At 54.4% G+C, this 22,419-nt stretch overlaps 1 protein-coding gene across 1 annotated transcript in view; it reads right to left on the minus strand.

The window, feature by feature from the left end:
- LOC117887351 (polycystin-1-like) overlaps positions 1-22,419 on the minus strand; it is a 63,114-nt gene that overhangs the window by 38,584 nt on the left and 2,111 nt on the right. Inside the window, exons 2-15 of the mRNA XM_034789883.1 lie at positions 20,419-20,490; positions 19,956-20,027; positions 19,534-19,703; positions 17,640-17,914; positions 16,623-17,004; positions 9,470-9,650; positions 8,285-8,496; positions 7,233-7,351; positions 6,653-6,800; positions 4,311-4,585; positions 3,029-3,787; positions 2,392-2,523; positions 1,185-1,360; positions 202-338 (exon numbers count right to left, since the gene is read on the minus strand). Of these exons, the coding sequence (XP_034645774.1) occupies positions 202-338; positions 1,185-1,360; positions 2,392-2,523; positions 3,029-3,787; positions 4,311-4,585; positions 6,653-6,800; positions 7,233-7,351; positions 8,285-8,496; positions 9,470-9,650; positions 16,623-17,004; positions 17,640-17,914; positions 19,534-19,703; positions 19,956-20,027; positions 20,419-20,490 (3,110 nt within the window). The remainder of the gene's footprint in view (positions 1-201; positions 339-1,184; positions 1,361-2,391; positions 2,524-3,028; positions 3,788-4,310; positions 4,586-6,652; positions 6,801-7,232; positions 7,352-8,284; positions 8,497-9,469; positions 9,651-16,622; positions 17,005-17,639; positions 17,915-19,533; positions 19,704-19,955; positions 20,028-20,418; positions 20,491-22,419) is intronic.

The raw sequence follows: 22,419 nt of genomic DNA on the forward strand, positions 1-22,419 counted from the left end.
GGACTCTTGTACCTAGAGAGACAATGTGTCATTCCCATTGTGCTCAGGCTGTTCCTCTGTACAAATTTGAACAATAATTGTGACAGTGTCTCTCTCCCATCGTCCTTCTGTCTTCCTCTCCCATTCTCTCTCCCTCTCCAACACATGGACTAAGAGCCCTTCTGAGCCCAGGTGATCCCTCACCATCAGCCCCTTTCTTACCTGGTTGAGTGTACGTGTGGGTCACTCTGGCCAGCACCTGGACCCTCTCTCCCTGTGGATCTGGACGTGACAGCTGAGAATCATAGGGGGGAGACAGCAGGCTCTCCACATCCGGGCTGCCATCCCCAAAGCCCCACCTGCAAAGAGAAACAGCTCCACCTCACAGACAGGGGCCTGATTCAGAGACTGGGCAGTTGTGTGAATATCATGAATACCCAGCATTAGAACAACAAATGCAAATATACATTTTGGAAGGGACATTAAAGCTCACGTTTCAAGGCTAAAGCCAGTCTCTAACTATGAAGGATCAGAAAGAAATCCAACATTGGGGGAGGAAACAGATTATCTCACAGCTGCTACACGGGTTTGGGTTTTCTGCACCTTTCTCTGAAGACTGGGCGAGATGGACCTCGCATCTGATCCAACTTGGCAATTCCTATGTCCCACTATCAGAGCATCTTTTCCAGCTCAGTCTCTGTCTCGTTTGTGGCTTGGGCTTTGCGGAAAGCGGAGCACTCTCTAGGCAACATTTTGGCATTTACTGACCTAGCTGGCCAAGGCCCTCCAACGCCACATCACTTGCAAACATTTCTCACCGGAGCCTCTGGTAACTTAAGCCCATTGGGGGTGGATTTCAAACCCAGCCAAGTTTTACAATTCTATTTTCACCCCTTGGATAATCTCCACACGTCCCACTTTGGTTCCTCCTTCCTGATGGGAGATGCCAGTTCCAACTTGCCACCTCTTAGAACACCCCTTTACAACCATCACCCAGCTGCGGGGGAGAAAGGACTCCCATCAGAGATCACACATAAAGAGGCACTGGTACAGGATGTCACCAGATGATACAAGGAGTGCCGCCCATGAAGGCTGGTCTCTCTAGGAAGTTCCTTGGTGATCCACTCTGGGATCAGACCACATTAAATAGACCTCATTAGTCTGTGGGAGGAATTCTCCCTCCTTGGATTCCATGGGACTCTCACCTCACAGTGACTTCCATGGCAGTGTCCACTTCCACCCTGAACACCAGAGTCTGGAGGGTGTCAACTTCCACCACCTCAGGGAGCCCCACTATCTCGGGGTTGGCTAATGGATTCATAGCCTCGGCTGTCAGCGCCACTTCCACCACCTCCGAACTCACAGGGTTCTCAGCTCTCAGCTGTGCAGAAGGAACAGAAGGGCATCAACCACGCAGAGAAATTTGAACAGGCGGCATTCCCTTCTTCTGACTCCCCATCTACTCCAGACCTCTGGCCCCCCTGCCCACTCCACCAGGACTGTCGATGCCCACCCTCACCCCACAGTACCACGACCACTGATTCACCTCCCCGCTTCGTTTGTCTCACAGACCCTGGCTGCAACGCATTCCCATGCAACTCGCCCCACCCATGTTACACGCTCCACTGATTCCCAGCACAGTGCATCCTGCCACCCACGTTGGGGACAGGGGTCCAGGGAATGGCAGCGCTACGGTGATGTTCTCATTGGAAGCACAGGGAGGGTGGGGACCGGAGCCAGGAACAGACGTTGGCCTGACAGTCAGGAAAATGCAACACACGGAGATGTCCAATGGGCTAATCACTGCCCAGACAGCAGCCTCTGGCAACTCAGTTGCAGCAGAGTGGAGCGTACAACGACTCCCATCAGGAGTTACGGCTCCGTGGGGGAAAAGCAACTGGTGCAATTGGGTACAGTACAGAGTCCTGAGTCAAGTTGCTACTATTTGACGGTGGCTGTTCCGTGCTTCTGCCTGATGTGTATGGAGTCCTGCCAGGCCTTGGGCTGAACGGGCAGGTTTCTACACCCTTATGTTTTGATTTGAATAATAAATAATCATAATAATTTGCATATTTGTCTGTCATTCCTCCCAAAAGTACCCGTCTGGGGGTGGGGAGTCATATGGTGCTCCTGACTGAAGGGTCTCCAAGCACTTTATAAATATTTAACGCCTTCCAAACCGGTCTGTGAGGTGGATATGGATTACCACCTCCCTTTTACAGGTGGAGAACCTAAAGCACAGAGTGTAGGTGACTTATTGAAGGTCACACAGAGAAGCAGTGGCAGAGCTAGAAAAGGCACCCGCAGCCCTGACTCCCCAGTCCCTTACTCTGACTCCTAGACACTCTTCGCTCGCTTTCTGATCTGTGCCACAGCTGAAGGAACCTATGGTTGGTTCTCACGCTTGCTCACCTTCAGCTGGTATGTGGCAGGCCTCTTGAACTTGACGTTGTAGGTCTGTCCGTTGTAGGCGAACATGTCCATGTTGTCGATGACCCAGCTGTAGGAGACAGAGGAGCCCTGGGTGAGCTCTGCAGAGAACACCTGCCAAGCAAAAGAATCAGTGGTTTACAGCAGACCTATGGGCTGGGCTCAGATTGCTTCCTCCCGGTTGTGTTGAGTAGGGCTAAGGGGTGGAAAGTTCCAATAGGCCTAAAGCAAAGAGATGGAAGACTTCACCCGCATGGAACATGGGCATTCGCCTGCTCCCCAGCAGCCATGCAATGGATGTAACACCACACAGCTGGCTCACTGACAGTGGTGCAGGAAGGTGAGAGACACAATGCCCCATGCTAGCCTGGCTTTTGGGGCCCCAGTGCATCCTGAGGGAGGGTAGGATAGGCTCCGGGGCTACCCTTGGAAGTTTCTGCTGGATGAGGGCAAGTTGATCTTGCAGCTGCGTGACCACAGGTTTGATGTTATAGTAAAACCATCAGGCAGCCCATATGCCAGCATCCAATAGGGTGACGGAGTGGCATGAGGGCCCGAGATGTTGGAGGGACGCCCTTGATGATAACCCGGACGTGATAACTGCAGCAAGATGACCTACCTGAGACACATCCACTAGCATCCTGCGGGGGCCAGGCGGCACCACCCGGAGCCCCTCGATGGCATTATACGACTGGATCTTCACCGACAGCTTCTGGGTGCTGATCTCATTGGACACCAGCACATTCAGCGTCTCCATTCTCGGCTCCTCCATGCGAAGCAGGGCGGAGGAGAACCAGGTATCTGCACTGTCTCTGTGGCAGGCGGGGACATGTGCTACAATGCTGCCTGGGCAGGTGGCCTCAAACGACACCCCAGGCTTACCCACGGGTGCCATCCAGTGAGCCACGGCATTACAGCCGGAGACAATCTTGATGACAATCAGAGTCTCTCTCTTGGTGGCCACATTGAGCTTCCCGCTGACCGGCGTCGGGTGGATAATCTGCAGCCCACCGACCTTGGTCTGCACCTCCACCGTGCAATTCATCTGCCTGCTACTGACCGCATTCCTCACCGTTGCCGTGTAGGTGTACGCCCCGCGTTCTGAACGCCTGGCCAGCGGCAGCATGGCAGCAAAGCTCCGGGGCTTGCCCACAAAGGTCACTCGGAGGTCACAGACGACATGGTCCACCCAGGTGGCGTTGGTAAAGTTGCTGATGCTTCCCTCCCACCAGCCAGCCTTCACGAGGCTGATATAGGTCTGCCGCCAGGGGGAATGGGACTGCTGCAGGCACCGGAGGAGGGAGCTCCCCTCTGCGTTATGCTGCATTCCGATAATGTCATCCGGATACACACTGATCTCCTCTCTGGGCAGGAGAACCTGAAACACATAGAAAGAGTCGTCTCCCATTGCAACCACAGCCTCTGCTGTAACCAGACCCCGGTCCGCCGTCCGCGCCTAGTCTCCATGAAACATCCTGCCTCCCCACATGGTACCGGTGGAGAAGAGAGCACAAAGAAAGGAGGAATCAGGGGAGGGCAGGAAAGGAGAAACCAGGGGAAGGGGATGAAGGAAAGTCACAGGGTTGCCCAAAATTCCTGGGACACTCCTTCATTTTCCTGGGTCCGTCCCAGAGTTCATTTCAGGCATCGCAACGCACAACGTGAAGAGCGTTGTCTCTTCACGCCACCATGTGGTGTCGACTCAGAGTGACGGTGCATCTCAGCATGATGATGTGGACCAAATTACACATCACCACAAAGCCCTGTCACAAAGACTCATAATGGTGTCACAAGGGGATTTACACACACACACACACACACACACACACAGCAGGAGATGACCAGGCAGTACAAGGTGGGAGAGAGAAGGTGCAGCAGAATAACGTCCTGAGAACACTTACTTGGACATGCCTGTTTGCGCTGCTGGGAGCGAGTAGCAGGGGGAAGTCAGCCACTGGCGAGTAGAAGGGCGGGGTCCCGCTGTAACGTGGGGGGTTTCGGATGGGCAGGATTCTGGAAGTCACATTCTCAAAGGCATAAGAGCTGCAAGGACTGGAGATGTTCAAGCAGCCTTCACTCAGTGGGCACCACTGCTGCCCGCTGGGGCACCAACCCGTGGTGTTGCAGAGCGGCCGGGGGTGACAGCAGGCGAATGGCGTGTGAAGAAGTTCGCAGCCTGGGAAGAAGCACACATGCTGCAAGATATGCTGGACTTGGAGAGCTCAAAGAGGGCACAAACTGAGTTATGGTTTGTAACCGGCATGTGTTCCCCTAGACACACGTTCCAACAAATCATTTATAGTGTAGTGACATTTCCAAGCCATGCAACTAAATTAGCAGGGCCAAGCAAGCAAGGACAGAAAGGGACCAGGCCATGTTCTGGAACCAGATCTGGATCCACATCTGGATTTCGAACACCCCAAAGTTTGATCTGGACAAGCCAGACTGAGCGAGAGTTTCCTAAACTGGCAGGCAGCATAGTCTGGTGGACAGGGCACTTGACTGGGAGTTAGTTCTATTCTTGGCTGTGCCACTGACTGACTATATGGCCTCTGGCAAGTCACCACCTGTCTCTGCCTTGTTTTCTCCCATCGGTATCAAAGGTATAACAACGCCAGATCACTGCCGCACAGCACTTTTCTGTCTGTGGATTCAGGAAAGTACTACATGTGTGTTTATTTTTACTATAAACCAGAAACAACCAGTTCAGACTGAGCTCCACCCAAGCCCAATGTGACAACACTCCCAGCCAACGAGACACCAGATAAAAGCACAACATCCTACTCAGCACATCCTCACTGAGGGAGCATAACCTAATGGCAGGACACTGTTGATCGTTTCCCAGCAACCTCTGGGAGATCATTAACCCTCTTGTGGGTGTCAGATACAACCGTGTCAGCAATCAGAGCGCTGGGAACCCTGGTTTTATCTCATTTCAAAAGCATTCGAACCTCGCAGGTTCCAAAGGCTGGCACCAACTTGAATGGTAGGCCAGGTCAACACTAGAAATGTTTGCAGGTGTAGCAACATTGGTTAGGGAGTGATTTGTGTGTCTCGTTTCTCTACTGGCAAAAACCTTAGTGTAGATGCAGCTATATCAGCACAAAAGTGCTTTGGCTGGTGAAGTTATTTTGCTCACCAAACTGGTATCAGCTATTCCGTCAAAAGCACATTTTTGCCAATACAAGCTCTCTCTCCATTTGGAGGGTTGCTGGCAGAGCCCACTAACAAATCTTTTCTAACATAGATCTGGCCTTACTGAGCTCACAATGCACTTAGGAGATACAGTGGGGAGGACAGGGGCAGAGAAGGAGAAAGAGAGAGGGGAAAATGGGTGTGAAAAGGAGGAGGTTGAAACACAACTACAGAGAATGGAAAAGGAGTAGAAAGGGGAACAGACCAATGAATCAATAAATGTGGCCCGCGCAGTGATTACAGGGCACTAGGGCAAGAAATGATCTTCCTGTCACATGAACATTTTCAAGATATGGGTCCAAACTGGAAGTTTCTAAAACTTCCATGAACTGAAAATCCATTAAAAAAATGGAAACATTTTATTCTGAAAATTTCAAAATGCTTCATTTTGAGTTTGACCTTTTTTCTCTTTAAATTGTATCCGCTCAAAAACCCAAAACTTTTGTTTTGAAAAATTTGAAATGGGCAGTTTAGACAATTTCAAAACTTTTTTCCTCCCAAAAATGTTTTGAGTTGGGAGATTTGTCAAACCAGATCCAGTTTTAGTTTTGATGAATCTGCATTTTTCAGTGAAAAAACAGTTCACCAAAAAATTCCCAACCATCTCTACAAATCACCTAGTTGTGGGAGACTCGCTTATCAGGGTTCTTCTGTCCCTTCCACGCAACCCAGAGGGGCAAAGTACACGGATGAAGTCCAGAGGGAAATGTGAGGATGAGCCACCAGTCTATCTTAGCATCCCACCAAGAATCAAACAGAGCCAGAAGCTTTAAGCATGGAGACTATCAAGCAGTTATAACCCCTCCCTGTCCTTTTATAATGTCCACCAACCCATCAGCACAACCCCATTGGTCTAGGCAGATTAGGGTGACCAGACAGCAAGTGTGAAAAACTGGGACAGGGGGTGGGGGTAATAGGAGCTATATATAAGAAAAAGACCCAAAAATCGGGACTGTCCCTATAAAATCGGGACATCTGGTCATCCTAAGGCAGATGGGCTGTAAGTATCAGAGAATAAGAGATAGAGGCATAGATGCTGAACTCTTACCGGGAGGAACCAAGTGCTGGCTGGGGTGGCAATGTGGGCGGAGGATCTGGAACCGGATCAGAACGGGCTTCTTTGTTCCTTGTAGCCCGAAGTCTACGGAGATTAGAATACCAGCGTGGCTGAACCAGAGGCCTGGAAAGAGCATCAACTACAAGACACAAGACCAGGAAATAAACATGTGAAGGAGGGAAGTCCAAAGATGCCTCCTGGAAGGAACTGGCAGGGGAGGTTGGGGGTGAGGTGGTAATGGAGGGACCTGTGCTGTTGTGATGTTCCTGTGTAGTTCAAATAAGCTTCCTGAAGATCAGTGCTTTACCCGAAGTGTGGCCGCAGTTATCTGGTTTGGGAATACAGAGCCAGGCTCTCCCTGACGTTTCCCATATCCCATGGGCCATAAATATTGAGAGCACAGCCTCATCTGACACGGCGGTGCTCCTGGGTTGATTTGTGTTCTCTTCCCATGGGTTTGCCCTTTCCCAAAGGCTACTCAGCAAGGTACATAGACTAGAGAGGGAAAGGAGAGGAGGTCTCAGACAGACCCCTCCGGCATTCATACACACCAGCCCTGTTTGCACGCTACCTCAATTCTGTCATGCCCCAGGAGAGGAGGCAGCAGCTCGGTGCTAACGTTCCTCACGTCATAGACTCCGCTGAACACCGGCACGCCCGTCAGGAACACATCTGGGCTGGGCAGGGTGACTGCAAAGACAAAGCACATGGACCGTCACCTCCCAGCTTAAAGCCCAGTCGGGCTCTGCTGCAGGCTTGCATCACGGATGAAGTGGCAGGCTACTAGGAGATCCACCTGGCTGCGCCAGGGCCTTGACTCAGCAAATCTGTAAGCATGTGCCTTAGCTGAACTGGGGTCTAGAGCTGCCAGGGTGGGGACTGGAAGGAAAGGGCATGCGGGGGGGAGCAATAGAGCCCATGTGAATGGGCTGAATGGACACAGAAATACCCATGTGTATATTCAGAAACACCCATGCCCCTGGCATACACCCACCATCAGAGTACACGGGAGTCTGCCAGGGTCCGGGGTAGAGCACCACAGGGCGTCAACTTTCAGGCGCTAACTGCAGAGAGGAAGAGTGGCCTTGTGGTTAAGGGACTGACTTGGCGCTCAGGGTTCTGTTCCCAGCTCCTCCACAGACTCCATGGGCCACCCTTGGGCAAGTCACTTAATCTCTCTCTGCCTCAGTTCCCCCTGTGTAGAACAGGGATAACAACATTTCTTTCCTCCCACCCTTTGTCTGTCCTGTAAGCTCTCCGGGGCAGGGGCTGCTAAGTGTCTGTACAGTCCCTAGCGCAATGGGACCCCAATCTCCATTGGGATCCTTAGGCATGATTGTAACATAAATACATATTAACGACAGGGCCCTCCTCACCGGGAGTTGGGAGGCACTCAGCTTCTCCTAGCATGGGACCATGGTTTGGCCAGAGCATTGGGGTCCCCCAGGATGAAAGAGAAGTATAAAGCAATGGGTTATTATATCAGCCCCCCTTAGCACTTGGCTCCTCCAAGGGCTGCAAGGAAATGCCTCTTTATTCCTGTTGGCAATGGTCAGCAGTGTAACCTTCCAGTCCAGTCCATAAATACATTCCCACCCCAGGTGCCGGCAGGACGTATGGTACCTCCAGCTCTCCTCTCGCAGAGGAACGAGGACTTTGCAGAGCACGGGCTACTGCTCCAAACCCCTTCTGGGTCGAGGAGGTGCATCTGGACACAGCTCTCCTTGCCCTCGGGCCGACCGAAGGGGGTCCAGTTCTGGAACGAGTCCACAAGGCTCCCATCGACCCAGCGCAAGGAACCCAAGGAGCTGAGCCCAATCCAGACCACACCGGCACTGCCAGGGAGAAAGACAGAAAGATCCTCTGCTTAAAGAGAAACAGCATCGGCAATGCAACACAGACGGCAGGGAGCGGCTGGGAAAGGGAGCAGAGCTTGGGGCAGGTGGTGGTGCGGTTAGTGCCTTTTACCCCTGTCAGCAGAGGAAAAGGTCTGACATGTCAGAATGGGTGGCCATGCTTCGGTCTCCATCAGGGATACCCCAAAACCACAGACCCCCATTTCCTGGAGGCTCCTCTGCACTAGAAATGTCTCCTATTGCAGCCTGCCCTGGTGTGAATGAACTAGTGCCTGCTGTAAAGGCCCGAGCCATCTTGTTTTGGGTGCTCCACATTCACTCGCAGGGCTCCCGGGTCGCTACACCTCGCCCACAATTCCCAGCACAGCTGCCTAGAGGATCCCTGAAGCGTGTGCATAAGGTTCGATTCCCAGGGGTGCTAAGCTCCCGCCCAGGGATTTTAAATGGAGTTGTGGGTGCTCAGAACTTCCGAAAATCCAGCCCACCCTGTCTAGGGCTCAGAATGGCTATTGCACTTGTTCTGTTGCCTGCTTTGAGTGGATCTATCCTATACCAGGATCCACACGTGCTTTTTAAGGGTGTGAGCTACATCCAGGTATGTCCTCACACAACCATACCTGGACTGCAGCACACATTGCCTGACTGCCTCTAGGCCTGGTTCTAGGGTGACCAGACAGCAAGTGTGAAAAATCAGGACAGGGGGTGGGGGGTAGTAGGAGCCTATATAAGAAAAAGACCCCAAAATCGGGACTGTCCCTATAAAATCGGGACATCTGGTCACCCTACCTGGTTCACTGTAATGTACCCAACACTGCCTTCGGGCAATGGGGTTAGGGGAGACAAGGAGCTGGCCTGTATTATTGCCATGGTGCCTGAACAACAATAACTCTGTAGTAGTGACATCGCCATTGTCATCAGAGCAAAGACAATGGGGCTGGAGCATGATACGCACCCAGAGAAAGTCTCCTGCAGGAAGCTCTGCACCTCCTGACTTCTTACAACTGCCAGATCTCCACCGGGGATCCCCTGGCAGAGCCTTCTCGCATCCTGCCAGGTCTCCTGGGCGTGGCCGAGCCAGTAGCAGTTCAGATTCTGTAAATGGATTCGTCCACCTTGAGGGCAAGAGGATTCATCTGAAGATGAAGAACAACAGCTGAGAAGGGTCCCCGTGCTGCCAGGACTTCCACTGTGAACCCTTCCGGGCTCCGCCTGACAAAGCACTCGCGGTGGAAGGCGAGTCACATTCCAGAGAGCCCAGCACTGCCAGCTCCTCCAGCTGATGTAGACCGAGGAGACGAGCCCTGGCACAGTCACATGGACTGAGGAAGGTTACCAGCCGCTTTGGGAGTGCGTTCCTGCAGGTCCTTATTCCTCCCCGGAACACTTGGCTGGTGGAGCGTGTCAGGAGGTGGTAACTAACCCAGCACCTCTTGGGTTTCCTTCCCCAGCACTATGACCTAGCACCACGTCGCCATCTCCGGTGTAACATTCGGCAAGGAGAGACCTGCACCATGGCATGAGCCTCTTCCCCGCCCAACAATGCCCCCTCTGCACAGGCAGCGCCGAGGCCTGAAGGAGCATAGTGAGGGTACCCTCCATAGCAGGAGCTCCCTTCCCTTCAACACCCCATTAGCTCTAGTTGTCCCAGTGCTGAGGTAGAAGGATCAAGAAGGGCCAGAGTTGCTAATGCCCTGGCTCCCCCTCTCTGGCAGCACTCCAGAAGCAGATGGAGGCCTGGGATAAAGCTCTTCAGGTGACAAACCTACTCGCCTCATAGAGGATGCAAAGAAATTGCAAACGGCAGCTCCAGGGGGACTGTTCGGTGTGAGACAGGAACAGAAACCCAGAGCCTCACCTTGAGGTGCTGCCATCCAGCTGGCCCTCAGGAGGAAACAGAAGGAACTGGGAGTAAAAGGACCTTGTTCTGTAAGAAGTGACCCTCCCTGGCATAGGAGATGGGAACTTTTGCAGCACATAAAATCCTGGGTTTAGGAGGAAGGAAAACTAAATGATATCGAGTGTTACATCGAGTTACCATCTTTCATCCTGAAGGATCCTAACGCACTTTACAGATTTCAGATACAGGAATCACTTCAGCCACCACTGAAATGCAGCCACCTCTGGGGTGGAACATGGCTGCTGCTTAAAAGCCCACAGGAGTAACTTAGGCAGGAAAGTTAGAATATCCAATGGAAACCGCCTGGGGAAGGTCGTTGCATGAGCAGAAAACTAGGCCAAGACACTGGGGCTTTAAATGGCCATCTCTGGTCAGTAGTAGGGTTGATTACAAAAGAACCCTCAAATGTGGGGGCAGTGGAAGCCGGCGGTAACCCATAGGAGAAATCCTGCATTCAGGGTTTGAACTAGTGAGCTGCTCTCTCTCTGCCTTTCCCTCCTATTCCTTGCCTGTCTCTGCAATTCCCCCACTTCCTCTGCTTTATAACGCCTTCTGCGGGTAAGGACCCCAGAACTCATCTCCCATTTGCTGATGTCCCGGCTGAGACTCCAGACTCTGCATTTTTCATGGCCAAAGCCCAAAGCCTTTTGTTCTCTTGTCCAAAGAGAACGTGTTTAACCCGGAGAGAGCTGGGACAAGCAGGACTGAGGAGAAAATGGCATTTGATATTTAAAGCGCTGCATCATAAGGGGTAGGAGATGACGAGTTTGTTATTACCCCAGTGTCGGGAACCTAAGCAATGGTTGGCAGGCCTAAGCGCCGGCCTTCTGAGCCCTCACATCCCTCTGATGAGAACACTTACATGATAATAAGAAAAATCCAATCCAATCAATGAGACCGTCACAGTATCCAGCGTGGTTGCCCGGGAGCCAGGGAGCACCCTGTCTGGCATTCCTGGGTCTCCTGGCAACAACCAAAAGGCTCCTTCCACAGGAAGCCAGAAAAATCCATTGCCGTGGCAACCCTAAACAAAGTTTGATCTGTTCCAGGCCCCCATCAATTCCGCCAGCGAGGGAGAAACCTCTCCTGGCTCCCCCGTAGGGTGACCAGACAGCAAGTGGTGAAAAATCAGGACAGGGGGTGGGGGGTAATAGGAGCCTATATAAGAAAAAGACCCAAAAATCGGGACTGTCCCTATAAAATCAGGACATCTGGTCACCCTACTCCCCCGTCCTGAGGAGCTGCATCTGCAGGCTGCTGGCAGTGCTTTGGCTGGGCCTTTCTGATAGACCAAGATCTCTTGAAAAGTTTGCTACAGTGGGGGGGGGGGGGGGGGCACTTAGTTTGGATTCCCCCCCAGCAGTGGTTTCTGCTCCCTGTCTCCCACTCCTCCCTGACAAGAGGGGTATGGGATGGAGGGTGACCCAGAGGGTTCTGCCTGCACCTATAAGAGTAGGATCAAAAAATCCCCTCCACTGTCTGTCCTCCCAAGAGGCACAGCTCCCTTCTCACCTTCAGGCAAATACAAAATCACACTCCCACCTGCAACACACACACTTCCTCCTCTCACACCCACTTTCTGCTCTGCACCTTCACCCACATTGTCCCTTGCATGCGAAATGGTCTCCCAGCTCAACCCAGGAAGCTGCATGGCCCCATCACAGCAGTACACAAACACCTCATCTACATTCCCAAACTTCTCCCCACAACATCCCTGTGGGAGCCCGAGGCACAGAGAGAGGAAGTGACAGGCCCAAGGTCACATAGGGAATTGGCAGCAGAGCCAGGAACTGAACACGGGTCTCCTACAGCCCAGTCCACTGCTTTAACCACAAGACTCTCCTTTCTCTGGGTCCAAAGCCCTCTCTCTCCTCACTCCAATCCCTCCCCAAAGCCTAGTCCCTCAGGAAACCTTTCGGGGCAGGTCTCCTCAGCATTCAGCTCTCTGCACTCTCCCCTAACTGGACGGTTGCCCTGTGCTTGGTCTGGTCTGTGTTGCCTCCTCAAGGCAGAAATGGGGGGTGAAATCCCAGCCCCGCCGAAGTCAACGGCAAAAGTCCCATTGAGGCCAACAGGGCCAGGATTTCACTCAGTGTCTTTTCTGTGCATCTCCAGCACTATATAAATAATGCACCTGCAGGGCGCAGTGCATGGTCCCTCCCGCCCCATTCTCCAGGGGCGCTCTCTTCAAAACCCTCCTGCCGCAGCCCCACACAAACAGTCCGGACATCAGGAGATTCCGTGCAGGGGGAGGACAGAGGAGGCGAGGTCAGTCTTTACTGCAGGCCTTGCAGCCATCTGGGATGCCCCAGTTGATAGATTGCTACGGTGGGCTCGCTCAGCCTCCATGCTGGTGCTGACACAATGTGTGTGTTCACATCTCCTGGCGCGATGCTGAGTCTTCTCATTCCCATTGCCCCACACCAGTTCCGGGAGCACAATGCCAGCTCCCCGGGGTCGGATGGCAGCACTGACTGCCCTAACGCCACAGGCTCAGCCTCTCGTGGCCTGGGAACATGGAACTAGCATCCAGCCCCCAGACAAGATGTAGCAACTTGTGGTACCTGTCTCCCCTGCCTCACACCAGACACACTCAGCACAGCTCTCTTGCCCCATACCAGGTATAAAGACAAAGCATTATCTTCCAGGGCAGGCTTCCCTCACCTCATATTGGCTACAGGGACTGGGCAGCATCTCCCCTCGCCCCGTTCCTACACCCCTGGGCACAGAGAGTCAGCTCACCTTGTTTCCCAGAGGAATGGTGCACCAGTTCCCGCTCTGTGCACACTACACGGCCTGGGACATCTTCCATGTCACTCTCTGGTGACAAAGGCTGGGGAGAGGGAATCCAGCCAGTGCTGTATTAACACAGCAAGTAGGTCACAGTGGCAGTGGACTCCCCAAACTCTACACTTATAGGGCCAGGTAGTGGCAGGTTGGGGGGCAGGGAAAGGTTCGGAGGTTTGAGCTTCCATTGTTGAGATGGAGGAACAGCTGCAGCCCTGGGGTAAGCAGATGCAGCTTCCCACTGACGTTAATGGGAGCCGCGACTGCTTACGCCAGGACTGAATTTGGCCCTAGTCTGCCTCCAGTGAAAGACGCCCGATGGGTCCTGGGCAGGACACAGCAGCAGCTGCGGTGGCTGTATAACTAACTCTAGCCACCTGGAGCTGCTGGGATAAGGTGACTAGATACTCCTTTTCCTCGAGCCTCACTAACCTTCTGCCCCAGGGGCCTGGCATCAGCATCCACCATGGAGCTGCAGTCACAAGAAATACAAAAGCAAACACACGCGCTGGCTAAGTTCCCTGTTAAGCCCCTCGCCGGGGCTCAGGGCTGCGGCGGGGCTCAGGGCTGCCTCTCCTCCAGCACGGACCTGTCCTGGATTTACCACCGCCACCGCCACGGGAGAGGAGCCCCTCCTCTGGCCTGGCCCAGGCCCATCGGAGCTGCCGGGGAGAGGAGCCTCTTCCTTGGTACAACTCAGCCCCATCAGAGACAGGCGCCTCTCCCCCGGCCTGAGCTGCTGCGGTGAGAGAGGGCTGGGGGGGGTTAGTCCTCGCTCCCTGCCGCAGCCCCGGGACAGCCTGCACCCCCAAACCCCTCATAACCTAGCCCCACCCCAGAGCCTGCACTTCCTGCACCCCAACCCTCTGCCCCAGCTCAGAGCCTTCCACGGCTGGGCCTGCAGAGCCAGACAGTTGCCAGCTACCACTGAGCTGTTGCAAACCAAGAGCTTAGAGCATTTCAAAGAGAGAGTAGGTGGAAGATTAAGAAGCCACCTGCAATTGTACAAGCTGAAGACTCCAATCTCATAGGCTATCAGACCCCCTACTTCAGGGCATGACCTGATCCCCAGGTGAGGTCAGGAAGAAATGTCCCCCTTTGCAAAGTTCAGCACAACGAAGTGCATTGTGAAGGGTTCCTCTCTTTCTCTGAAGCACCCAGCATTGGCCACTCTTGAAGAAATGGAGATATCCCATCTCCTAGAACTGGAAGGGACCTTGACAGGTCATCGAGTCCAGCCCCCTGCCTTCACTAGCAGGACCAAGTACTGATTTTGCCCCAGATCCCCAAGTGGCCCCCTCATGGATTGAACTCTCAACCCTGGGTTTAGCAGGCCAATGTTCAAACCACTGAGCTATCCCTAGAACATTGGAGTCACTGGACTATTGGTCTGCTCCCCGAAGGCTGAGAGGGGACACTATACTGGCATCATCTTCATCCACAAAGACCCCATTGTCTCACCCTGGCTGCTCGTGCTGCCTCTGTGCAGCCTGTAAGAGACAGTCCATGTGAACACAGGATGGCCTCAGTCACTCTGGTTTTACGGAGAAGGAGAAGAAGGAGAACACAAACGCAAGGGGCTGAGGGATAGCTCAGTGCTTTGAGCACTGGCCTATTAAACCCAGGGTTGTGAGTTCAATCCTTGACAGGACCATTTAGGGATCTAGGGCAAAAATCAGTCTGGGGATTGAGCCTGCTTTGAGCAGGAGGTTGGACTAGATGACCTTCCAACCCTGATAGTCTATGAGGTCCAAGATGCTGCAGGGCAGAATTTGACTACAGGAAACCACATGGCAAAGTCAATCTAAGCTCTTGTGTTCTCCTTTCCATTTGCTTCAACATGAACCAACATTTAAGCTTAAACGTGCCAGGTGCCTCCGCCCAGAAGCCCCGTGACAGCTGCCAAGCATACCAGAGTCACCACTGCGCTCTACTGCGAACCCAGCCGAGTAGCGATAGACCCACAACAGAGATTCTGCACCAGCCATCCTCTTGCCTCCTCACCCCTGAGAACCTTTGCCCTACTCACGTGCCACAGACAAGGCCCCACGTACCAGCAGTCCCTCTGCCCAGCAGGAGGAGAAGCAGCCAGCCCAGCTGCAAGCCCTGGCTCAGCATCACCCCTGCCATGCAGCTCCGCAGGGCATCACAGTCTCCGAGAGAAGGATCCACACAAGGGCCACAGAAATGACCTGTCTGTCTAGGGTTTCATACTAGGCCCATAACTGTAGTATCTGGGCTGAGGCGATGCTGAGCTGCATTCTCTCTCTCTCTGTGGGAGTTACCCCTTCGCTGTCCCGCCGAGCCTCTTCTCACTCTGTCTCTGTGTCCCCGGTGCCGCAAGCTCTCGCCCCTCACTGACTTTGCTGTCTTCTGCGGTACGTTCATAGCTTTTATAGGGCTTTACTCTGCAACTATTTTTTTAAAACCCTTTCTTTGTGGCTGCCCCAAATCTCCCTGGATACGCGGCTGCAGCCCTCCCTTCTCCAAAGGTCTGTGTGGAGGGAGCTTTCCTCACACAGACAGGCAGCTGGTTTTAACCTGATCCTCTTCCCTGTGCCCCTCTCCCTGTACAGCAGAACCCACCAGGTCCCCTCCACTGCTTCCCTGACTCACTGAGACCAGGGCACTCCCTCAGCCATTCCTCTCCGCTCCCTGCGATCGCAGCACCCCTCTCCAAGCTGTCTCTGTCAGCCTCCTGCTGCCTCCTGCACCTGTTGCTCAGCGCACAGCACCCCTGGGCCTCCAGGATGCATCTGGCATTTCCCCATCTCCTGAGACTGACCCTCCTTCTCCAGACTGCCCTGGCATGCCCCCTGCTGCCACGCCCCCTACGAACTGCCCTGGCATGCCCCCTGCTGCCACACCCCCTCTGGACTGCCCTGCCACGCCCCCTGCTGCCACGCCCCCTCCAGACTGCCCTCCACGCCCCCTGCTGCCACATCCCCTCTGGACTGCCCTACCACGCCCCCTGCTGCCACACCCCCTCCGGACTTCCCTGCCATGCCCCCTGCTGCCACAGCCCCTCCAGACTGCCCTGCCACGCCCCCTGCTGCCACGCCCCCTTCGGACTGCCCTGCCACGCCCCCTCCAGACTGCCCTGCCATGCCCCTGCTGCCACACCCCCTCCGGACTGCCCTGCCACACCCTCTCCGGACTGTGCTGTCCTGGCCCTGCTTTTATGCCCTCCCCAGGCTGCGCTCCCAGGCCTTGTGCTGCTGCTCTCTCCTCCTTTCTAGTGTGCAATCCTGGGGCAGAAGGGAAGGAGCAGGAAGGACAGGGTCACAACCTGCCATTCTTCCTCCAACACCCAGCACTGTCACATGCCATGGAAGTTCCCCGACCAGTTCCCCATCTCAGGGGGGGGAAAACAAAACAAAAACCAACACTGATCCCAAATAAACGCCTTGCAATATCTCACCCAGAGTCTCTTGTCCACTTGGCATCTTCATCCTCCAGAGGACGGAGAGGTCAGTGCCCTGCTGGCTGTGGATCCAGATGTTGATGCTCTCTCCTCTCCCCACTGCCCTGGGGCACTCTATGCCCACCGGCCCCACAGGCAGGATCACGCTGACAGCAGCTCTATGGAGCAGGGACCTCCCCCCAACCTGAGCCCTGACTGTCACCGCATAGATGCCAGGGAGGGCGTATGTATGCCGAGCTCTCGGGCTGCTGCTGGAGAACTGTTCCCCTCCATCTCCGAAGTCCCAGGTGTACAAGGTCCCCGGCAGCAAGGTCTCAGCGGTGAATTCAATCACCTCATGGAGACTGTAATGGGGCCGAGCAGAGAGTGAGAGGCTCACCTGGCAGAGGGGAGAGAGAGAACCAGATGCAGAACTACATGGGTATTGATAACAGTCACATCTCAGATCCCCATCCCCCAGCATGCCATGGGAGGGCCCTTTTCCATCTCTCTCACTCCCACAGCCTCTCTGCCCCACACTGGACGGGGCCTGTCTCCAACCCCTTCTGTCAGGTGGGGGCTTCATACAACACCCTCAGCCCCCATCTGGAGCTCCCGCTAGCCACCTTTCCTTCTACTCTCAGAGAATAGAAGGCATCATAAGCCCACGTCCAGCTAAAACCCTCTCCCAGTGCCAGCTGTCGCAGAGCAGCGGCCTGTCCCCACTGGCTGGGGAAGAGAAATACTTCACACACAGGGTCTGTCTACCCAACAAAAGCTGTACACGGCCTAGCCTACCAAAGCTAGCTTGGGTAACAAAAGCAGAGAAGTCAGCGCAGCTCACATCCAGCAGGACACGCCTGACACAGACCCTGGGTACGTCCTCAGCTCCCAAGCCCGCGCTGCGCGATCTTCACTGCTATTGGTACCTGTGCCGGCTGGATTCAAGCTAACTCAGGCAGACCAGCCCATGCAGAGCTTTTGCTGTGTAGATATACCCTCGGACGAGACCCGGTCCTACTCATGGTGCGTTACCTGGACAGGATACACGGCATGGACAACCGTTCTATTGCACACACGACTTCGGATTTCATTGGAGCACACTTTCCCACAGTCCACGGCCCCTTTGCTGCCTAGTGACCCACACAGGCAGCGGTCCTCCAAGTCCAGGCCATAATGGGTGTGCGCCCTTTGAGAGCAGAGCGCGTGGCAGGAGGCCTGACTGTGTGTGCCAGGGTGGAGGTAGGAGTAGAGCAGGACTCTCTCTCTCCTAGTCTCTGGGTCCTTCACACAGGAGATAAAATCAGCCGCTGAAAGGGAAACAGAGCTAGGTGAACCCTTGGCTGGTTTGTTATTAGCGAAGGTGTAGAGAGCTCAACATGGCGAGGAGCTTAGATCACATGAAGAAATTGGAGCCCAAATGCAAACCCTACGCAGAGGCACTAACCAAAACTGCGAAGGTGAGTAATTGCAAAGGCTTTGCTGGAAACTGACCCCTGGTTCTGCACTGCCTGGAACTTCGGGTCACTCTTTACACCTGCTCAGAGTGGGGGGTAAATTGCTCCCACTTGGCAAATTTGGCTTTAGTGGCATTTTATACCTAGTAGCCGCTCCCTCGGCACAGATGTAAAGACCACCACGAAGTGCCAGCACTGGTGAATCAGGTCTGCTGCCGTTCCCTTTGAACTCCAGATAGGTCCATTCCAAATCCCGCCCAACCCTGGACTCCAGGGGGTCGGATCCTGCGGCTCAGGGTTGCGAACCACTCGGTCCCTTCCTTTCAAACTTCCTCTACAAGTTCCCTTCTGGGCGGAAATGTCTCATGCTTCCTTTTACTCCAAAGGTGATTTTTCTGGTGAGCAAAACCTGGTGAGCTATTCTTTAGTTTATATCACACTAGCCATGGACTTGCTGCCCTGGGAAAACCAGGGCCTTTGGCAGGTTTGGGGAAGTCAGCTCGCCTCTTAGGCATAACTCGGCAACTGCACGGGCCTTTGGTGTGTTATTCTCCTAATCCCCTATTGCTCGGAGGACTTTCCTTTTGACATTTGTAGACCCAGTCAAAGGGTCAAATCCTGGCTCCATAGCAAAACTCCTGGTGATATAGGTGGAGCCAGGACTTCGCCCTATATTTATAATAAGCCAGCCCTCATCACACAACACTTTGCACATGGAGTTGGCTTCCAGCACCTAGGCTATCTGGGACCTTAGGTGACCTTCTGGGTCATCTCTTCTTTCTTTAACCCTGAAGCAGTTTTCTGGTCTGACCCAGCTTTCTCTGTGGATTCTCTCCCCTTCATCCACCCCTGTTACTCTTCTCCAGCTCCCTTCTTGGTCTGAATCAGTATCCGGTGTCTGTATCAGTCCACCAGGCCGGCTTGCCGAGCCACGCCCTAGAGTGCTTTGCTTTGCGGCAGAGTCTGGATAGCTGTGCTTGGCTGACGGAGGGGTGATCGCTATGGGAAGGGGCATCCTGACCTCACATGGGGAAAACTCCCAGAGTCTTTCCAAAAGGGGAACAAAACGGAGACAGACGAAGCGTCCCTAGAGCTGGACTGATGACAGCCAGAGAGGCCGCACGCGTTGGCAGCCTGTGAGTTACACAGCTCTCGGTTTTCTCAGGTGCAGTCAGAGAGTCCAGAGATACAAAGGAGGGGCTGGACGAAGGCAGCTCCCTCACTACCACTGAGCACCAGAGGGGACAGTCAAAACACTGTGTTTATCTGAGGAATTCCGCCACCCCCCTAAATTCATAACACATGCTTGGGATGCTCCGTCGGGCTCGCATGGGCTGAGGGTTGGGGGGGCAGACACGTCGCAGATTTGTTCCGTGCTTGGAATTCCTCCCGCAGCTGAGATCTTCCCTCCCCCACCAGCCCAGCCTCTCCATCAGCGCAGGAGGTGCCATGGTGGTGGTGGGGTCACTCACCACAGGTCAGAGCTGAGAAATCCGCCCTCACTAGCTCGATGCTGCTGGAGCCTGCTGGTTGGAAGCAATGGAGCAGCTCCGCATCGCTCACGAGCGGCCCCTTCTCTCGCACCCAGGCCCCGAGCCAGCGCAAGGAGCAGCTACACACGAGGATGTTAGAGACGAGCTTGCTGTGGGAGGAGAGCGGAGGAAGGGGAGGACAGTGAGGAGGGAGGTCGGGGACCTCTAAACACCTCCCTCTGTTTGTGCAGAGAGCCCCACCCCCAAAAGGGGAGAAACGCTCATGATACCAAAATGGGGGGGGGCGAGGGAGGGGGTCAGCGGCATACAGGGATGGAGAGAGGAGGGACAGGGACAAATACACCCAAGGCAGGGTGACAGAAGAAACGGAGACAGGTCTGAAGGAAGGCACATAACCGTACAGAGACTGCAGTCTGCCCAGGTGGCGGAAGGCTCCTTCCTCTATGGTGCGGATACAGTTGTAGCTCAAATCCCTGCCAAGGAGAGACCAGAGAGGAGACCCCGGTGAGGGAGGAGAGATAGCTCTGGGCCCAGATTCACCCTCAGGATGGAGCAGTGGGGGATGGTGCTGGAAAGCTTGGGGCTAGAACGGAGCGTGCATTGGGCTGCTGCAGAGCTCAAGAGAAGCACAGCTCCTGTCTGCCGCCCCCACTGTAGCCAGCAAGCTTTATTAGGGGCTTCACCATGCCCAGCTGCAGATACTGGTAGCATCAGCCTCGTAGGCTGTCAAGCCTCTGGGCTGGGAACATTGCCAGTGGGGAGTCACACCTGCTGGGCCCTTTCTTGCCACCAAAATCAGACTGTGAACCGAGTGATGCAAGCTGCTGGGGAAGGGATTGGGGCTCTGGCTAGGGAGTTACTTACAGCACCTGGAGGCTGGGGTATCCAGCAAGCTCCTCCGCTCCGACTTTGCTCAGGTGGTTGTGGGACAGGTCCCTGCATTGAAAGCAACGAGTTATTTGCACCCAGCATAGGCCCTCGCACTGCTCCTTAGCGACGCCTGGCTGTATGAAACGTTCACAGGGAAACCCCGAACCACATGCCCCTCACCCAAGAGGCCGCACGCGCTAATAGATTAAGCGCCAGACGGGGTGTTGGGAGGCTGGGGGAGTCTGATCACTGCTCTGCCACTGACTTGCCATGAGGCCTTGGGCAGGTCATTTAATTTTACCGTGCCTCCGTTTTCTGACAGAGGATTGAGAAACCTGCCCTGGGGTCTCTGCAACCGCCACACGGAGACGAGGGGGCTGGGTCACCTGCTCTGGGTCCTCCAGGACCCTGAGCCTGCATTTTAATCAGATCCAGAAGCCACCCCATGAAGGGAACCTCGGGACTGTGCTTAACTATCCTCCCCGCATGTTTCCCTGGGAAGCCGCTGACTAAATGCTTCTGCCGTGAGATCTGACGTTCTGCCAGGTTCCTCATCCATATGTTGGGCAGGGGCAGCGAGGGGTGGGGGTTGCTTAGCATGGCTTAGCTGGATGTTTTTAATAAAGTCAACATTCCTTTGCAGCAAACATCCACCCCCTGCTGCCGGGAGATGCTTCCCTCAGAATCCACCAGGAGAACATGGGGGGTTCGGGGGAAACCATGGTTACATTGGGAGGAACTTTAACTAATTAAAGCGCCTCACCCTTCAAGTCATCAGGCCCCAGTCGCTGCCATAGGGCCCTCCAGGGTCTCTCTCTTTCTGGGGGTCCCTGCAGTGGAACCAACCAGATTTCACTGGGAGGAGGCAGGGGTCTGGGCCAACATGTTACTGGGCTTGTACTGGAGCAGGCTTGGAGGATGCAGACTAGCAATATTCAGACCTGGGTCTCCCCAACAGGCCCTAGTCCAGGGTGGAGGGGGAAGGAGGGAGATCTGAGCTGTTGGTTTGGCCCATTATAAGTAGGAGCCGTTTGCACAATCTGGCTTCAGACATCAAATCCCCGCACCCTGCACTTTGGGGGCGCTTGGATCTAGGGTTTTGGATGTCCCCCCTTGGTTATAGGCTGCACTGGAGGGAGTTTTAATGGGAAACCCCTTGAGGCAGGAGGGGAGCTCACACTATAAGGTCATTTGGTGAGGTAAGGCCAACTCGACTGGGTGGAGAGGAACCCTCTGAAAGAACCATCTCCATGCCAGGACATTGCAGGCCTGCCCAGCCACCACCTGCAGGGTGACAGTAACCAGAGCTGCCCAGGCGACCAGCCCCAAGTCTACTGCAGCCAGTAGGGATAGGAACAGCCTGTTCTGTTGTCCCAGGATACAGCTTTGTGCCTGCAAACTGTGGGTGATCAGGCCTCGTTGCCATGGTGATTGATGGGAATGAGGAGATAAACATTGTTTTATGGGTTTCATCCCGCCACACTGACAGAGCTTGAGGAGCCAATGAGACTGGAGGGCCAGTAGCTGGAGCTCCTTAGAGACGCCTGCCACAGAACCATCTCTTCTGACAGGGCCCCCAGAGGCCCATACCTTCTCCATGGTAGCCCTTTTCTAAACCAGCCCCTCCCTTCCCTTCGGCCACTGGAGGCAGGAAGTGCCAGACCCTGATAAGAAATAAAGAAATGCTCCAGCCTGCTGTAGCACTTGTACATCAGGACATGTTAGGGAAGGCTCACAACCCCTCCTGGGGAAGTATATAACATTCAGGGAAACTGAGGCACGGAGCAGTTAAGTGACTTGCCTGAAGCGAGGGAGTGGCTGAGTCAAGAATAGAACCCAGCTCTCTTGTCCAGCAGTTTGGGGCTCGGACTAGGCTACACTCACTGCTTTAAATTAAGGACCATCCTTCCCCCAAAATTACCCTGCCTTTGAGGTTGGTTGGCTGGCCACCTAATATGCATCAATGGGGGCAGGGTCTCTCGGGGTGGGGAACTG

The sequence above is a fragment of the Trachemys scripta genome, chromosome 14 (assembly GCF_013100865.1).
Source record: "Trachemys scripta elegans isolate TJP31775 chromosome 14, CAS_Tse_1.0, whole genome shotgun sequence".
NCBI lineage: Eukaryota > Metazoa > Chordata > Testudines > Emydidae > Trachemys > Trachemys scripta.